Source organism: Ranitomeya variabilis, chromosome 4 (assembly GCF_051348905.1).
Source record: "Ranitomeya variabilis isolate aRanVar5 chromosome 4, aRanVar5.hap1, whole genome shotgun sequence".
Taxonomy (NCBI): Eukaryota; Metazoa; Chordata; class Amphibia; order Anura; family Dendrobatidae; genus Ranitomeya; species Ranitomeya variabilis.
This window is the reverse complement of record NC_135235.1, coordinates 754,320,937-754,339,158: the sequence shown is the minus strand read 5'-3', so window position 1 is coordinate 754,339,158 and position 18,222 is coordinate 754,320,937. Positions and strand designations below refer to the sequence as shown.

Below are 18,222 nucleotides of genomic sequence, written 5' to 3'. Positions count from 1 at the left end.
CATTTTTTTGCTTCAAATATTTTTTTCCCTATTTTTCACCTCTAAAACCTGGGTGCGCCTTATAGTCTGGTGCGTTTTATAGTCCGAAAAATACGGTACTTCGTAAGTTTATAAGTGTCAGGAATAGATAGTATGTGAAAATACAGTATATACCGCTCAGTGAACACTTAACTTCCAGATATCATTTCCATATTCATACTAAATAATTGCACAGATCTCCCAGACATTATGGTTGCACACATCCCTAGTCTTTATAATGATATTGCACTTATTCCCTGACAGACCGCAGCATGGCCATTAGTTAGAAGCTGCTAATGATCTCTGTGGCAGGTAAGTGTTCCCTGAGTGGTATATATTGGGACACCTGAAAATTGAGTTTAGTTTAGGACAACCTGTCTGCACTACTAATTAACAGCTGTTACAATACCAAACTAGGGCAGTCCCTATAAGAGAAAAAACACAAGAATTATACTGTACCTTCACATACATCCTATTCCTGACTGACCGCCACTGCAGTGGCTTATAAACTTATGAAGTATCTAGTTTGAGGTCTGGGATCTGCCTATATGTAGCTAGTTTTCTGACTGGTTCGCATAACATGATACATGATTTTAGGTCAATATTAAATAAAGTCTCCTGATGAGTTACCTTTGTGAGGACAACAAATCCCATAGAAATGAGAGGCTTGGAGAGCGAGTGTGTGTACCTCACCTCACCCTCTATACTGAAATGTGGGGTACATGTTTTTTCTATTAGTCACCTTCTGACTAACCTTCAGGGGATAAATTATGGGTATAGTTTTACAATTGGAATTAATAAGTTTAGTTTTTCCTTTTCTCATCAAACATGAGGAATGACAAGAGACAACCCCTTTAAGAAGATCCAATTTGGATAAATCGATTCCCACATTAAGAAAATGAAAAAGGCCTCTCTATTTGACGGCTCTGATGTTTATTAACAGCTGATTTCCAAGTAAAATATTTTCCACATTAAGAAAATGAAAATAGCTTCTCCCCTGTGTGACTGCTCTGATGTCTAACAAGACGCTTTTTCCGATTAAAATATTTCCCACATTCTGAACATGAAAAAGGCTTCTCCCCTGTGTGAGTTCTCTGGTGAATAACAAGCTCTGATTTCTGTTTAAAACATTTCTCACATTCTGAACAGGAAAAAGGCGTCTCCCCTGTGTGAGTCCTCTGGTGACATACCAAACTTAAGTTAAGATTAAAATTTTTGCCACATTCTGAACAGGTAAAAGGCTTCTCCCCTGTGTGAGTCCTCTGGTGGATAACAAAATGTGATTTCTGTGTAAAGTATTTCCCACATTCTGAACATGAAAATGACTTATTTGCTTTAGAAGAAGTTTGTTTTTTAATGCCTCTGTTGTGAATTTGGTTTTCCTTTGTAGTCGATAATGAATCAGAAGATGGGACCTGTTTCATAGGACCAGATGACAGATCTTTGCTGTGAATGGATGATGATATATCTGGAGTAATAGCATTCACTTCAGTTGTATCGTGTAGGATCTCAAGATCATCCGATTTAAAAATTGAAGATGTCAGCTGTCCCTCTGATCTCCTGGTACAGTCATCTGCTAAGACAAAAAACAATTATTTTGTTAATAAAATATCCTTGAGTTTCATATTTTTGAACATTTCTACTTTCCATAAAAATGGCAAGCTGTGTAATAGAATTTAATTATTTACCAAGACAATGACAGTTCAGTCTAATAGAAAACTTTATTGGGTGAGCCAGTAGTGTGTGGTGTTAAACTGTTTGTTCATTCTGCCTCCCAAATATCGAATAAAAAGAAACCAATGTTATGTAGGCAAAGTAATACCAATTGTCATCTCACAAAAAAACAAGTCTCCTCTCAGGTCCATCATCTGTCAATGGAAAAACAGAGGTGTCCACACTATTAGTGGCTCAAAGGCTGTTGAAAACCAATACGGTTTCTCTAAACCAATCCAGTAAAATCCGCTCTCACTTCTGAGTCTTGCAGTGTGCTCAAACAACATTTAGGATCCCTGTATTTAGCAATATTATATAGTGAGAATAACCCACTTAATTTATGGTGTGTGTGTCTCCTGGAGCACAATCTGGGCACTATGTGTTGGGTAATAAAATGGCAAATGTGTAATTTTCGCTCTTCAACATCCACTGCCTGTTAATTTATGGAAAGTGGCTGTGGAGTCAAAATATGCACTCCTCCTATAGATTATAACACTCAATGAATTCATTTATAAAATGGAATCACTTTATGGGGACTTTGACTATTCTGGTTTTCTGTCATTTCTGTGTCCAATCTCATCTGGGATCTGTTCCCGCTGTCCAGCTGGAGTAATGTGCTCCATACTTCAGCCAATTGGAAAGTACCATACCCTACTAAAGCTCAAAGCATATTGCCGCAATTTGCCAGATACAGCGTTGTTCTCCACTGGTCCCGTTATCTGTGCTCAGCTTGCGGCTTGTGTTTTTGTTTTCTGATGTGACCATGGACTGTTTACTGACTACTCGTGTCTTCTGATTCTGTATTCTGTCCTTCTGGTTCTGGCTCAGCTGCCTGACTATTCTTCTTGACATCTAACACCACAGAATAGCAGGTAACACCATGGTCCAAGCCTAGGGGTCCCAGTGTAAGTCCAGATCCATGTAATGGTGTTAAAGGGCAATGATCAAGGCAATACTTGGGATATGGAAAGCAGAGAAGATAGTGCTAAGCATGTTCATAGTGGAGATCTTTTGAGATGCCAGGTGACCATGAACAGTGCTCCCAATACATTGTGTCTGCAAACTATTCCAGCTAGATCTGCATTCAAACAGCTAAATGGCGCTCCTTCCCTTCTGAACACTGCCATGCTCCCAGACAGTAATGTACAACCGTATATAGGGTATTGTGCGAATTTGGAATATAATTTGTAAGATCCATTTGTTTTCCATTATCCTTTGTGAATAATTCCAAAGTTATCACCACATAAAGTGACACACGTCAGATTTTGAAAATGGAGCCTGATTAGGAACACAAAACTGGCTGCAAGAAGAGGTTAAATCAGAGGATTCTGGACACTACTGTAGTTGAAAACTGTGACTATAGACAATAACATCTACTGAAATCATCAAATTCAACAGACATCATCAGTAATAAATCAGTTACTAGTGGTGAAACCTCTCTAGGGTAATTGAGTATGGGGCTCGGTGACTTCACAATTAGTGATGAGCGAGTATGCTCGTTACTTGAGTTTCTCTGAGCATGCTCGGGTGGTCTCCGAGTATTGGGGATTCAAGATGTCTAGCAGCCACAAATCATGCAGTTGCATCGACATAAATTAAATCTCCGAGCACTCCCAAATACTTGGAGACCACCCGAGCGTGCTCGGAGGAACTGGAGTAAAGAGCTTACTCGCTCTTCACTATTCACAATCTAAACTACTGTAAGGGTCAATATTTTCTGTCAGATGAGTTTCAAGAAGAAATATTACACATTTGAAAGAGAACTGTGTATAATAGTGCAGAGCGGAGATGTCTTATAGGGAACCTGTCAGCAGGATTGTGCACAGTAACCTACAGACAGTGTCAGGTCGGCGCCATTATACTGATTAACAATGATACCTTGGTAGATTAAATTCGTCTTGTGGTTGTTGCTTAATCTGTATTCATAGTTTTCAGTTAATGAGATTCTCGTGCTTTGGGGTGGGGCTGTGGGCGGGGCTTTATATGGTGCCCTGATTACATATTCATCTGTATTGGCTTATGGCAGGTCACTGATCATTCAATGACCTGCCCCCCATTTTTACATAATGCATATAATAGTGTTGATAATGCCTAAAATATTGTGGCCAGAAAAATGTCACCGGCTGTGGCGCCACCTGCGCAGTAGCACCTATAAGTAAGAGATAGATGCAACTGGACAGGCGCCACCGGTGTCATTTTGCTGGATGTTAATTTTTTTTTTCTAAGCCTTACAATAGCCACAATATTATAGGCATTATCAACAATGAGTAAGCAAAAAGTAGTAAGGACGGATAGCACTCACCGATCCTTAAAAATCTTGCTTTATTTCAACTGTAGGGATTTCACTCACTCAGGTGCGACGGCTGACACTTAGGAGGCAGGTTCCAACAAAAGTTCAAAGGTTTATTGCTTCATAAACCAGTTTAGCATAAACAGGAAAACAAATAGCCTTTAACTCAGGCAAAAAGGAAAAAACAAGTGTCCATTCCTTCAGGCTCAGTGCTGGAGCCTTAATACACTGGAGGCTAGCTCCTCCACACATATCCCCCTGTGTTAAGCATTAGCCTGTCTAATATAGAGCTAACCATACCCAGTAACCCATCACATGATTAGCCATGTGGTCTGACATCACCACAGGTCCTGAACACACATATATACATGGTAATATACAACAAAGAAATACTCCGGGCTACATTACAGCAACAAGGCACTTATGTGGCACATACCTCCCATCGACTACACACCCTTTAGCCATGCTACACAACGTATAAAGCATCATGGCCAGGAGAACAGATGAAGGAGTGTGTGAGCCAGTGCTTCTACGGGTCCCGGCCTCACTGCACATTTAATGTTGTCGATCATAAAAGTGAAGTTTGATCAGAAAGACTGGACCTGGTCTTGTAGGGACCATATGATCACATTCAGCAGCACACAAGGGAGAGAAGGGAGATTCATCCGATAAGATCTCAGGGTTCTAGGAAGCCAACAGCATCATTATTCTCCGATTTCTGTTCTTATCAGCACATTCTACGTACGCTGTTTGACTTTGTGATTTACAGATCTTGGCAAGAAACGGTCAGCGTCTTCTAATCCTGGGGGGTTTGTGGATCCTCCAGGTTGTAACTTATATAGAAAAGGGTTGTGGTCTAAAGGCAAAATGGTGATCATGGTAATACGGCCGGACTATACCACCGATAAAGCAGCCACAGCCGATGTCTCAGAAGAATCTGTGACTTCTCTGTATTTAATGGTTACCACTCACCTGAGTAGTCATATGTAGGAATCTCCTCTTTACACCTCTCATCCCCCCTCATATATGTCTCTGTAGTATTAATATGGGTCAGATCTTCACCCTGAAACAAATATTGTAAAAGTCACAGACAGATGGAGAAGTCCCATCTATGATCAGCTGTAATCCTGCCATCTCCACCGTTCTCATTACACAAGTATAAAACATATAATACTGGTGGATAAAACAAGACTGAGCACAAGACCTTCACCGGCGTCTACACATCATAGGGGAGATCTCCTGACACCTTCTCTCCATCTACCTGATGATCCTGAGGAACATTGGGATCTTCTTGTTTATAGTCCTGTGGAAGAAGAGGACGGGGACATCTCTCTGGTGTTGTCCTCTTACTGGATAGATCTGGAGGAAACACATACAGGGGGTGAATTCATTCTTTACATACAGATAATTATAGGCCGTGTGTATTTAGTCCTGTCTATTACCTGGAGATGTGAGGGGCTGGGGAACCTCCATTATGACGTTCTTGTACAGATCTCTGTGTCCTTTTAAATACTCCCACTCCTCCATGGAGAAATAGACGGAGACATCCTGACACCTTATAGGAACCTGACACATACAATGATACCGTCATCCCCCGATCCCTTCATAGCGTTACTGTTTTATGTCCCAGCATTCCCAGCAGTGTCACCTCTCCAGTCAGCAGCTCAATCATCTTGTAGATGAGTTCTAGGATCTTCTGGTCATTGATGTCCTCATGGATCAGGGGGTGAGGTGGAGGTCCCGTGATTGGGTTCAGGGGTTTTCCGCATCCCTCAGACACAGGGTCCTGACAGCGATCACTAGAGGTCTTCTTCACCACTGTGTAATCCTGGTAATGGAGAGACGCATTAATAAATCTCACTACAGACATTTCCAGAGTCCTCACCTCTCCAGTTCTGTCCATCTGTTATTCCCATAGATAAGAATGATGTAATGTGACGTCATCAGAATCTCTCAACTCTCCAGTAAGCCGGAAGAGGATCTCTAGGGTGAGGTGTAATATCCTCTCCGCCATCTTTTCTCTGTCCATATCCATCTGTGATGGGTAAATCAGGAAAATTCTCTTTTGTAGAAGATCTTCACTGGGAGGATCCGATATTGTAGAGACCTGAATGAGAAGATGAGCCGATGTAACATCATAAAAATCCTGTGTAATAATACAAATACTGGAGATAATAAAGGAAACATATGAGGAGATTTATTATTTTACAGTATTTAGTTTCCTTCTTTACATCTACTAATAAATCCTATATATTTAGGCCACAGACAACAAGCAGTTTCCTCCTCGGAGTCGGCAGCTGAATACGTTCCTCATAGACTCATCTTCCATAACACTAATTCTCGTCTCATTTACCGACCCTGGAATCGGCATTAGTAATACTGCAGGAGATATTCATTACACGCGACATGAGAAATAACTACTTCAGGATGAGGACGACATCTTCATCTTCTACTACGGCTCCAGTAACAAGCTTGTCCGAGTTCCCGATGCCTGATCGAGTAGTGGAGAGCGGCTCACTCATCACTAGTATCTACATTATTGTGCTGGAATTAGGAGAGAAATAATTGCATTTTGTGAGAACTTCTTTGGGCTTCTGTCCTCTCATCCTGCAGTTGTTTGAATGGATCTAATGTGGGCTTGGGATCCAGCTAAGCCCCAACCTGTCCACAGCTGTTATGCAGCAGTGTAGCTACCGGGGGGGCAGAGGGGGGTGGTCGCCCCGGGCCCTGTGCTCTGAGGGGGCACACCCGAAGCTATGCTACTGTAACTGTATCGGCGTGCACAGTGTGCCCATACAGTTACATTCTGCGGCAGTGCAGGGACAATAGATCTCCCAGCTCTGCTGCCCGGCCGCTATGGGGCCCTTAAGCAGGCGGGGGGGCCTGGTGCCAGCAGTGTGCCCCCCGCCCATCATCGCAAGTTCAACTGTATCGGCTAGATTCCGATAGAGCTAACCACAATAATGAGAGAAGGAGTGTTATGCTCCCTCTTCCATTATCCCCCTTTCAGCGTCTGATATCACTAACACCGACACTGACAGGGGGTTACGGTGACATCACTACCTGGCGCCCGCTGTCTGGAGATGTGCGTGCGCTCAGAGCAGTGGAGGAACCAGGAAGAAAGGGGAGTATTGGTTTAATTTTTTTTAATGGGGCTGAATTATGCTATAAAGGCTGCCTATGGGGGTGCATTATATTAAGGGCTGCATTATACTATAGAGGCTGCCTATGGGGGTTGTGGCGTTGCGCCTACTGTTTGTGTTGGGGAACACTCGCTTGGCAGCGGATTAACGTAGCCAGGCACAGTTCTTTCACACAAAATAGTCCATATGGTTTATTGAAACATCATAAACCCCTCCTTAAGCCAGGTTGCTTATCACCGGCTTACACATAGTCCATTACTTCATCACGTATGGCTTTACAAAGCATTCACTAGTCAAGCCTGTCTCTCTCCAGTCACTGGGCGACGCCGCAGTTCAGTAAATGACCTTTGTCAGTGCACATAGTTCTTTCCCCATACCTGGGGTTACCTCTCAGGAGCTCTGCTCCACAAGCTGACTCCTTGTCAGTCTTGGATTCGCAAACAAAGAAGCCATCCCAGGCTCTGCAGGTACATGGTATCACCAGGTGCTTCCAGGAAGTCTTCACTCACAGGAGCTTCCAACACCGACCATCCAGGTCCACAGTCTCTCCACGTCCTCTTCAGGAAGTCTCCACTCGCCGGAGCTTCCAACACAGACCTGACCTCTTTCAGGACCTACAACATCTACAACAATATTGCCAGTCCCTAATTCAACATCATAATTGTGCCTCCAAGCGCATCCTGAAGCGCACACACAGCGCCCACTAGCTGTAACAGGGTTCACTGTGTCACAGGGTGCATTATTTTAAAGATTGCATTATACTATACAGGCTGCCTATGGGGATGCATTATATTAAGGGCTGCATTATACTATAGAGGCTGCGTATGCAGGTATATTATATTAAGGGCTGCATTATACTATAGAGGCTGCCTATGGGGGTGCATTATATTAGAGGCTGAATTATGCTATAACGACTGCCTTTGGGGGTGCATTATATTAGGGGCTGCATTATGCTATAGAGTCTACCTATGGGGGTGCATTATATTAGGGGCTGAATTATGCTAGAGGCTGCCTATGGGGGTGCATTATATTAGGGGATGCTTTATGCTATAGAGGCTGCCTAGGGGGGTGCATTATATTAATGGCTGCATTATGCTTGAGGCTGACTATGGGGGTGCATTATATTAAAGGTTGCATTATGTTATAGAGGCTGCCTATGGGAGTGCATTATATTAAGGGCTGCATTATACTATAGAGGCTGCCTATGGGGGTGCATTATATTGGGGGCTGAATTATGCTATAGAGGCTGCCTATGGGGGTGCATTATATTAGGGGCTGAATTATGCTATAGAGGCTGCCTATGGGGGTGCATTATATAAGGGGCTGAATTATACTAAAGAGGCTGCCTATGGGGCTGCATTATACTACAGAGGCTGCGTATGGGGGTGCTTTATAGTAAAAGCTGCATTATGCTATAGAGACTGCCTATGGGAATGCATTATATTAAGGGCTGCATTATACTATAGAGGCTGCGTATGCAGGTATATTATAATAAGGGCTGCATTATACTATAGAGGCTGCCTATGGGGGTGCATTATATTGGGGGCTGAATTATGCTATAGTGGCTGCCTGTGGGGGTGCATTATATAAGGGGCTGAATTATACTAAAGAGGCTGCCTATGAGGGCTGCATTATACTACACAGGCTGCCTATGGGGGTGCTTTATAGTAAAAGCTGCATTATGCTACAGAGGCTGCCTATGGGGTGAATTATATTAGGGGCTGAATTATGCTATAGAGGCTGCCTATGGGGGTGCATTAGGGGCTGCATTATGCTATAGAGCAGTGTTCCCCAAGTTCGGTCCTCAAGAGCCACCAACGGGTCATGTTTTCAGGATTTCCTTAGTAATGCCCAGGTGAGAACTCCATAATCTAGACAGGCAACAATTCCATCACCTGGGCCATACTAAGGAAATCCTAAAAACATGACCTGTTGGTGGCTCTTGATGACTGGAGTTGGGAAACACTGCTATAGAGGCTGCCTATGGGGGTGCATTAGATTAGGGGGTGCATTATGCTGTAAAGGCTGCCTATTGAGGTGCATTATATTAGGGGCTGCAATATGCTATAGAGGCTGCCTATGAGGGTGCATTATATTTGGGGCTGCAATATACTATAGAGGTGGCCTATGGGGGTGCATTATATTAAAGGGAATCTGTCACCAGGTTTGGCCAATGAGATACGGCTTCACATTTCTGGGCTTATCTACAGCATTCTATAATGCTGTATATCTTCCCCCTACCCGTCCTGTAAGAGAAGAAAAATAACTTTTATTATACTCACCTGTGGGGTGGTGTGGTCCGAGGGGTGTCGCTCTTCCTGGTCCAGCGCCTCCCATCTTCTTATGATCACCGTCCTCCTGCTTGCTTCATGTGGATGATGCGTTATTGCATCATTCACACAGGCTCCTCTGCATCACGCTCCTGCTCAGGCGTACTTATCTGCCGTGTCGAGGGCAGAGCAAAGTACTGCAGTGCACAGATGCCGGGGCTCTTTGACCTGCGACATCCCTCAGACTGGCGTGCCATACAAATGATTATAATATAATAAAAGGTCTTTTTCTTCTCTTACAGGTCGGCTTGGGGGCAGATATACAGCATTATAGAATGCTGTATATCAGCCCTGAAAGGTGATGGCCGTAATTTATATAGGCCAAAACTGGTGACAGGTTCCCGTTAAGGGCTGCATTATACTATAGAGTCTGCCTATGGGGAGAATATTATACTATATAGAATCTGCCTATGGAAAGTGTGTTATACTATATAGAGTCTTCCTAATGGTGAGCTGCATTATACAATAGAGTCTGCCTATGGGGAGTGCATTATACTATATGGAGGCCTATGGGGAGTACATTATACTATATTGAGGATTGTCTAGATTGCCATCATACAGTGTGGAGATTACACTGTTGGAGTTATCAAACCGTTTGGAGGATACTAAGGGGTCAGTATATACAGTGAGGTGGCATACTGTGTATAAGAGCATCATACTGCATAGGAGAGCTGTACAGGGGAAAACTAGGAACATTATAAAATGTAATGTGGACACTTATTGTTATAGGGGAACTCAGGTTACTGTGACTGTCAAAGGGGCACACAGGGGGAATTATTACTTTCTTGGGGGGCAAAATATGGGCACTGTTTTCTAGGGCACTTGCACATGGCATTACTATATTCTGGAGGGTTGCTTTAGAATTTAGAGGGCACAGGGAACCACACAGCAGGGGCAGTAATAGGGACACATACGGCAGCAGCAGCTCAGTATTAGGGTATCAGGGGCAGTAATAGGGACACATACGGCAGCAGCGGCTCAGTATTGGGGTATCAGGGGCAGTAATAGGGACACATACGGCAGCAGTGGCTCAGTATTGGGTATCAGGTGCAGTAATAGGGACACATACGGCAGCAGCAGCTCAGTATTGGGGTATCAGGTGCAGTAATAGGGACACATACGGCAGCAGCGGCTCAGTATTGGGGTATCAGGTGCAGCAATAGGGTCACATACGGCAGCAGCGGCTCAGTATTGGGGTATCAGGGGCAGTAATAGGGACACATACGGCAGCAGAGGCTCAGTATTGGGGTATCAGGTGCAGTAATAGGGACACATACAGCAGCAGAGGCTCAGTATTGGGGTATCAGGTGCAGTAATAGGGACACATACAGCAGCAGCGGCTCAGTATTGGGGTATCAGGGGCAGTAATAAGGACACATACAGCAGCAGCGGCTCAGTATTGGGGTATCAGGGGCAGTAATAGGGACACATACGGCAGCAGAGGCTCAGTATTGCGGTATCAGGGGCAGTAATAGGGACACATATGGCAGCAGCGGCTCAGTATTGGGGTATCAGGTGCAGTAATAGGGACACATATGGCAGCAGAGGCTCAGTATTGGGTATTGGGGTATCAGGTGCAGCAATAGGGACACATACGGCAGCAGCGGCTCAGTATTGGGGTATCAGGTGCAGTAATAGGGACACATGGCAGCAGCGGCTCAGTATTGGGATATCAGGTGCAGTAATAGGGTCACATACGGCAGCAGCGGCTCAGTATTGGGGTATCAGGGGCAGTAATAGGGACACATACGGCAGCAGCGGCTCAGTATTGGGGTATCAGGTGCAGTAATAGGGACACATACGGCAGCAGAGGCTCAGTATTGGGGTATCGGGGGCAGTAATAGGGACACATACGGCAGCAGTGGCTCAGTATTGGGGTATCAGGGGCAGTAATAGGGACACATATGGCAGCAGCGGCTCAGTATTGGGGTAACAGGTGCAGTAATAGGGTCACATACGGCAGCAGCGGCTCAGTATTGGGGTATCAGGGGCAGTAATAGGGACACATACGGCAGCAGCGGCTCAGTATTGGGGTATGAGGTGGAGTAATAGGGACACATACGGCAGAGGCTCACTATTGGGGTATCAGGTGCAGTAATAGGGACACATATGGCAGCAGCGGCTCAGTATTGGGGTATCAGGTGTAGTAATAGGGACACATATGGCAGCAGCGGCTCAGTATTGGGGTATCAGGGGCAGTAATAGGGACACATACGGCGGCAGCGGCTCAGTATTGGGGTATCAGGTGCAGTAATAGGGACACATATGGCAGCAGCGGCTCAGTATTGGGGTATCAGGGGCAGTAATAGGGACACATATGGCAGCAGCGGCTCAGTATTGGGGTATCAGGTGTAGTAATAGGGACACATACGGCAGCAGCGGCTCAGTATTGGGGTATCAGGGGCAGTAATAGGGACACATATGGCAGCAGCGGCTCAGTATTGGGGTATCAGGGGCAGTAATAGGGACACATACGGCAGCAGAGGCTCAGTATTGGGGTATCAGGGGCAGTAATAGGGACACATACGGCAGCAGAGGCTCAGTATTGGGGTATCAGGTGCAGTAATAGGGACACATACGGCAGCAGTGGCTCAGTATTGGGGTATCAGGTGCAGTAATAGGGACACATACAGCAGCAGTGGCTCAGTATTGGGGTATCAGGGGCAGTAATAGGGACACATATGGCAGCAGCGGCTCAGTATTGGGGTATCAGGTGCAGTAATGGGGACACATACGGCAGCAGCGGCTCAGTATTGGGGTATCAGGGGCAGTAATAGGGACACATACGGCAGCAGCGGCTCAGTATTGGGGTATCAGGGGCAGTAATAGGGACACATACGGCAGCAGCGGCTCAGTATTGGGGTATCAGGGGCAGTAATAGGGACACATACGGCAGCAGCGGCTCAGTATTGGGGTATCAGGTGCAGTAATAGGGACACATATGGCAGCAGCGGCTCAGTATTGGGGTATCAGGTGCAGTAATAGGGACACATACGGCAGCAGCGGCTCAGTATTGGGGTATTGGGTGCAGTAATAGGGACACATATGGCAGCAGAGGCTCAGTATTGGGGTATCGGGTGCAGTAATAGGGACACATATGGCAGCAGAGGCTCAGTATTGGGGTATCAGGTGCAGTAATAGGGACACATACGGCAGCAGCGGCTCAGTATTGGGGTATCAGGTGCAGTAATAGGGACACATACGGCAGCAGCGGCTCAGTATTGGGGTATCAGGTGCAGTAATAGGGACACATACGGCAGCAGCGGCTCAGTATTGGGGTATCAGGGGCAGTAATAAGGACACATACGGCAGCAGAGGCTCAGTATTGGAGTATCAGGGGCAGTAATAGGACACATACGGCAGCAGCGGCTCAGTATTGGGGTATCAGGTGCAGTAATAGGGACACATACGGCAGCAGCGGCTCAGTATTGGGGTATCAGGTGCAGTAATAGGGACACATACAGCAGCAGAGGCTCAGTATTGGGGTATCAGGGGCAGTAATAGGGACACATACGGCAGCAGAGGCTCAGTATTGGGGTATCAGGTGCAGTAATAGGGACACATACTGCAGCAGCGGCTCAGTATTGGGGTATCAGGGGCAGTAATAGGGTCACATACAGCAGCAGCGGCTCAGTATTGGGGTATCAGGTGCAGTAATAGGATCACATACGGCAGCAGCGGCTCAGTATTGGGGTATCAGGGGCAGTAATAGGGACACATACAGCAGCAGAGGCTCAGTATTGGGGTATCAGGGGCAGTAATAGGGACACATATGGCAGCAGTGGCTCAGTATTGGGGTATCAGGGGCAGTAATAGGGACACATATGGCAGCAGTGGCTCAGTATTGGAGTATCAGGTGCAGTAATAGGGACACATACGGCAGCAGCGGCTCAGTATTGGGGTATCAGGTGCAGTAATAGGGACACATATGGCAGCAGAGGCTCAGTATTGGAGTATCAGGTGCAGTAATAGGGACACATACGGCAGCAGCGGCTCAGTATTGGGGTATCAGGTGCAGTAATAGGGACACATACGGCAGCAGCGGCTCAGTATTGGAGTATCAGGTGCAGTAATAGGGACACATACGGCAGCAGAGACTCAGTATTGGGGTATCAGAGGCAGTAATAGGGACACATATGGCAGCAGCGGCTCAGTATTGGGGTATCAGAGGCAGTAATAGGGACACATGGCAGCAGCGGCTCAGTATTGGGGTATCAGGTGTAGTAATAGGGACACATATGGCAGCAGCGGCTCAGTATTGGGGTATCAGGGGCAGTAATAGGGACACATACGGCGGCAGCGGCTCAGTATTGGGGTATCAGGTGCAGTAATAGGGACACATATGGCAGCAGCGGCTCAGTATTGGGGTATCAGGGGCAGTAATAGGGACACATATGGCAGCAGCGGCTCAGTATTGGGGTATCAGGTGTAGTAATAGGGACATATACGGCAGCAGCGGCTCAGTATTGGGGTATCAGGGGCAGTAATAGGGACACATATGGCAGCAGCGGCTCAGTATTGGGGTATCAGGGGCAGTAATAGGGACACATACGGCAGCAGAGGCTCAGTATTGGGGTATCAGGGGCAGTAATAGGGACACATACGGCAGCAGAGGCTCAGTATTGGGGTATCAGGTGCAGTAATAGGGACACATACGGCAGCAGTGGCTCAGTATTGGGGTATCAGGTGCAGTAATAGGGACACATACAGCAGCAGTGGCTCAGTATTGGGGTATCAGGGGCAGTAATAGGGACACATATGGCAGCAGCGGCTCAGTATTGGGGTATCAGGTGCAGTAATGGGGACACATACGGCAGCAGCGGCTCAGTATTGGGGTATCAGGGGCAGTAATAGGGACACATACGGCAGCAGCGGCTCAGTATTGGGGTATCAGGGGCAGTAATAGGGACACATACGGCAGCAGCGGCTCAGTATTGGGGTATCAGGGGCAGTAATAGGGACACATACGGCAGCAGCGGCTCAGTATTGGGGTATCAGGTGCAGTAATAGGGACACATATGGCAGCAGCGGCTCAGTATTGGGGTATCAGGTGCAGTAATAGGGACACATACGGCAGCAGCGGCTCAGTATTGGGGTATTGGGTGCAGTAATAGGGACACATATGGCAGCAGAGGCTCAGTATTGGGGTATCGGGTGCAGTAATAGGGACACATATGGCAGCAGAGGCTCAGTATTGGGGTATCAGGTGCAGTAATAGGGACACATACGGCAGCAGCGGCTCAGTATTGGGGTATCAGGTGCAGTAATAGGGACACATACGGCAGCAGCGGCTCAGTATTGGGGTATCAGGTGCAGTAATAGGGACACATACGGCAGCAGCGGCTCAGTATTGGGGTATCAGGGGCAGTAATAAGGACACATACGGCAGCAGAGGCTCAGTATTGGAGTATCAGGGGCAGTAATAGGACACATACGGCAGCAGCGGCTCAGTATTGGGGTATCAGGTGCAGTAATAGGGACACATACGGCAGCAGCGGCTCAGTATTGGGGTATCAGGTGCAGTAATAGGGACACATACAGCAGCAGAGGCTCAGTATTGGGGTATCAGGGGCAGTAATAGGGACACATACGGCAGCAGAGGCTCAGTATTGGGGTATCAGGTGCAGTAATAGGGACACATACTGCAGCAGCGGCTCAGTATTGGGGTATCGGGCAGTAATAGGGTCACATACAGCAGCAGCGGCTCAGTATTGGGGTATCAGGTGCAGTAATAGGATCACATACGGCAGCAGCGGCTCAGTATTGGGGTATCAGGGGCAGTAATAGGGACACATACAGCAGCAGAGGCTCAGTATTGGGGTATCAGGGGCAGTAATAGGGACACATATGGCAGCAGTGGCTCAGTATTGGGGTATCAGGGGCAGTAATAGGGACACATATGGCAGCAGTGGCTCAGTATTGGAGTATCAGGTGCAGTAATAGGGACACATACGGCAGCAGCGGCTCAGTATTGGGGTATCAGGTGCAGTAATAGGGACACATACAGCAGCAGAGGCTCAGTATTGGGGTATCAGGTGCAGTAATAGGGACACATATGGCAGCAGAGGCTCAGTATTGGAGTATCAGGTGCAGTAATAGGGACACATACGGCAGCAGCGGCTCAGTATTGGGGTATCAGGTGCAGTAATAGGGACACATACGGCAGCAGCGGCTCAGTATTGGAGTATCAGGTGCAGTAATAGGGACACATACGGCAGCAGAGACTCAGTATTGGGGTATCAGAGGCAGTAATAGGGACACATATGGCAGCAGCGGCTCAGTATTGGGGTATCAGAGGCAGTAATAGGGACACATGGCAGCAGCGGCTCAGTATTGGGGTATCAGGTGCAGTAATGGGGACACATACGGCAGCAGCGGCTCAGTATTGGGGTATCAGGTGCAGTAATAGGGACACATACGGCAGCAGCAGAGGCTCAGTATTGGGGTATCAGGGGCAGTAATAGGGACACATACGGCAGCAGCGGCTCAGTATTGGGGTATCAGGTGCAGTAATGGGGACACATACGGCAGCAGCGGCTCAGTATTGGGGTATCAGGGGCAGTAATAGGGACATATACGGCAGCAGCGGCTCAGTATTCTGGTATCAGGGGCAGTAATAGGGACACATACGGCAGCAGCGGCTCAGTATTGGGGTATCAGGGGCAGTAATAGGGACACATACGGCAGCAGCGGCTCAGTATTGGGGTATCAGGGGCAGTAATAGGGACACATACGGCAGCAGCAGCTCAGTATTGGGGCATCAGGTGCAGTAATAGGGACACATACGGCAGCAGTGGCTCAGTATTGGGGTATCAGGTGCTGTAATAGGGACACATACGGCAGCAGCGGCTCAGTATTGGGGTATCAGGTGCAGTAATAGGGACACATACGGCAGCAGCGGCTCAGTATTGGGGTATCAGGTGCAGTAATAGGGACACATACGGCAGCAGTGGCTCAGTATTGGGGTAGCAGGTGCAGTAATAGTGTCACATATGGCAGCAGCGGCTCAGTATTGGGGTATCAGGGGCAGTAATAGGGACACATACGGCAGCAGCGGCTCAGTATTGGGGTATCAGGTGCAGTAATAGGGACACATACGGCAGCAGCGGCTCAGTATTGGGGTATCAGAGGCAGTAATAGGGACACATACGGCAGCAGCGGCTCAGTATTGGGGTATCAGGGGCAGTAATAGGGACACATACGGCAGCAGCGGCTCAGTATTGGGGTATCAGGTGCAGTAATGGGGACACATACGGCAGCAGCGGCTCAGTATTGGGGTATCAGGGGCAGTAATAGGGACATATACGGCAGCAGCGGCTCAGTATTGGGGTATCAGGGGCAGTAATAGGGACACATACGGCAGCAGCGGCTCAGTATTGGGGTATCAGGGGCAGTAATAGGGACACATACGGCAGCAGCGGCTCAGTATTGGGGTATCAGGGGCAGTAATAGGGACACATACGGCAGCAGCAGCTCAGTATTGGGGCATCAGGTGCAGTAATAGGGACACATACGGCAGCAGTGGCTCAGTATTGGGGTATCAGGTGCTGTAATAGGGACACATACGGCAGCAGCGGCTCAGTATTGGGGTATCAGGTGCAGTAATAGGGACACATACGGCAGCAGCGGCTCAGTATTGGGGTATCAGGTGCAGTAATAGGGACACATACGGCAGCAGTGGCTCAGTATTGGGGTAGCAGGTGCAGTAATAGTGTCACATATGGCAGCAGCGGCTCAGTATTGGGGTATCAGGGGCAGTAATAGGGACACATACGGCAGCAGCGGCTCAGTATTGGGGTATCAGGTGCAGTAATAAGGACACATACAGCAGCAGCGGCTCAGTATTGGGGTATCAGGGGCAGTAATAAGGACACATACGGCAGCAGTGGCTCAGTATTGGGGTATCAGGTGTAGTAATAGGGACACATACGGCAGCAGCGGCTCAGTATTGGGGTATCAGGTGCAGTAATAGGGACACATACGGCAGCAGCGGCTCAGTATTGGGGTATCAGGTGTAGTAATAGGGACACATACGGCAGCAGCGGCTCAGTATTGGGGTATCAGGTGCAGTAATAGGGACACATACGGCAGCAGCGACTCAGTATTGGGGTATCAGGGGCAGTAATAGGGACACATACGGCAGCAGAGGCTCAGTATTAGGGTATCAGGGGCAGTAATAGGGACACATACGGCAGCAGCGGCTCAGTATTGGGGTATCAGGGGCAGTAATAGGGACACATACGGCAGCAGCGGCTCAGTATTGAGGTATCAGGGGCAGTAATATGGACACATACGGCAGCAGAGGCTCAGTATTGGGGTATCAGGTGCAGCAATAGGGACACATACGGCGGCAGCGGCTCAGTATTGGGGTATCAGGTGCAGTAATAGGGACACATACGGCAGCAGCGGCTCAGTATTGGGGTATCAGGTGCAGTAATAGGGACACATACGGCAGCAGAGGCTCAGTATTGGGGTATCAGGTGCAGTAATAGGGACACATATGGCAGCAGCGGCTCAGTATTGGGGTATCAGGTGCAGTAATAGGGACACATACGGCAGCAGCGGCTCAGTATTGGGGTATCAGGTGCAGTAATAGGGACACATACGGCAGCAGCGGCTCAGTATTGGGGTATCAGGGGCAGTAATAGGGACACATACGGCAGCAGCGGCTCAGTATTGGGGTATCAGGGGCAGTAATAGGGACACATACGGCAGCAGTGGCTCAGTA

At 47.5% G+C, this 18,222-nt stretch overlaps 1 protein-coding gene across 3 annotated transcripts in view; it reads right to left on the bottom strand.

The window, feature by feature from the left end:
• Positions 1-930: 930 nt before the first annotated feature.
• Positions 931-18,222, bottom strand: part of LOC143766847 (gastrula zinc finger protein XlCGF66.1-like) — an 82,726-nt gene continuing 65,434 nt past the window's right edge. Inside the window, exons 2-7 of one of the 3 annotated variants that reach the window (XM_077254833.1) lie at positions 7,552-7,787; positions 5,670-6,128; positions 5,464-5,587; positions 5,283-5,380; positions 4,994-5,084; positions 931-1,591 (exon numbers count right to left, since the gene is read on the bottom strand). In XM_077254833.1, the coding sequence (XP_077110948.1) occupies positions 990-1,591; positions 4,994-5,084; positions 5,283-5,380; positions 5,464-5,587; positions 5,670-5,924 (1,170 nt within the window). In that variant the 5' untranslated portion in view covers positions 5,925-6,128; positions 7,552-7,787 and the 3' untranslated portion in view covers positions 931-989. Of the gene's footprint in view, positions 1,592-4,993; positions 5,085-5,282; positions 5,381-5,463; positions 5,588-5,669; positions 6,129-7,551; positions 9,073-18,222 lie in introns of those variants that run through there. The other 2 variants (XM_077254832.1, XM_077254834.1) reach the window with 2 other exon arrangements.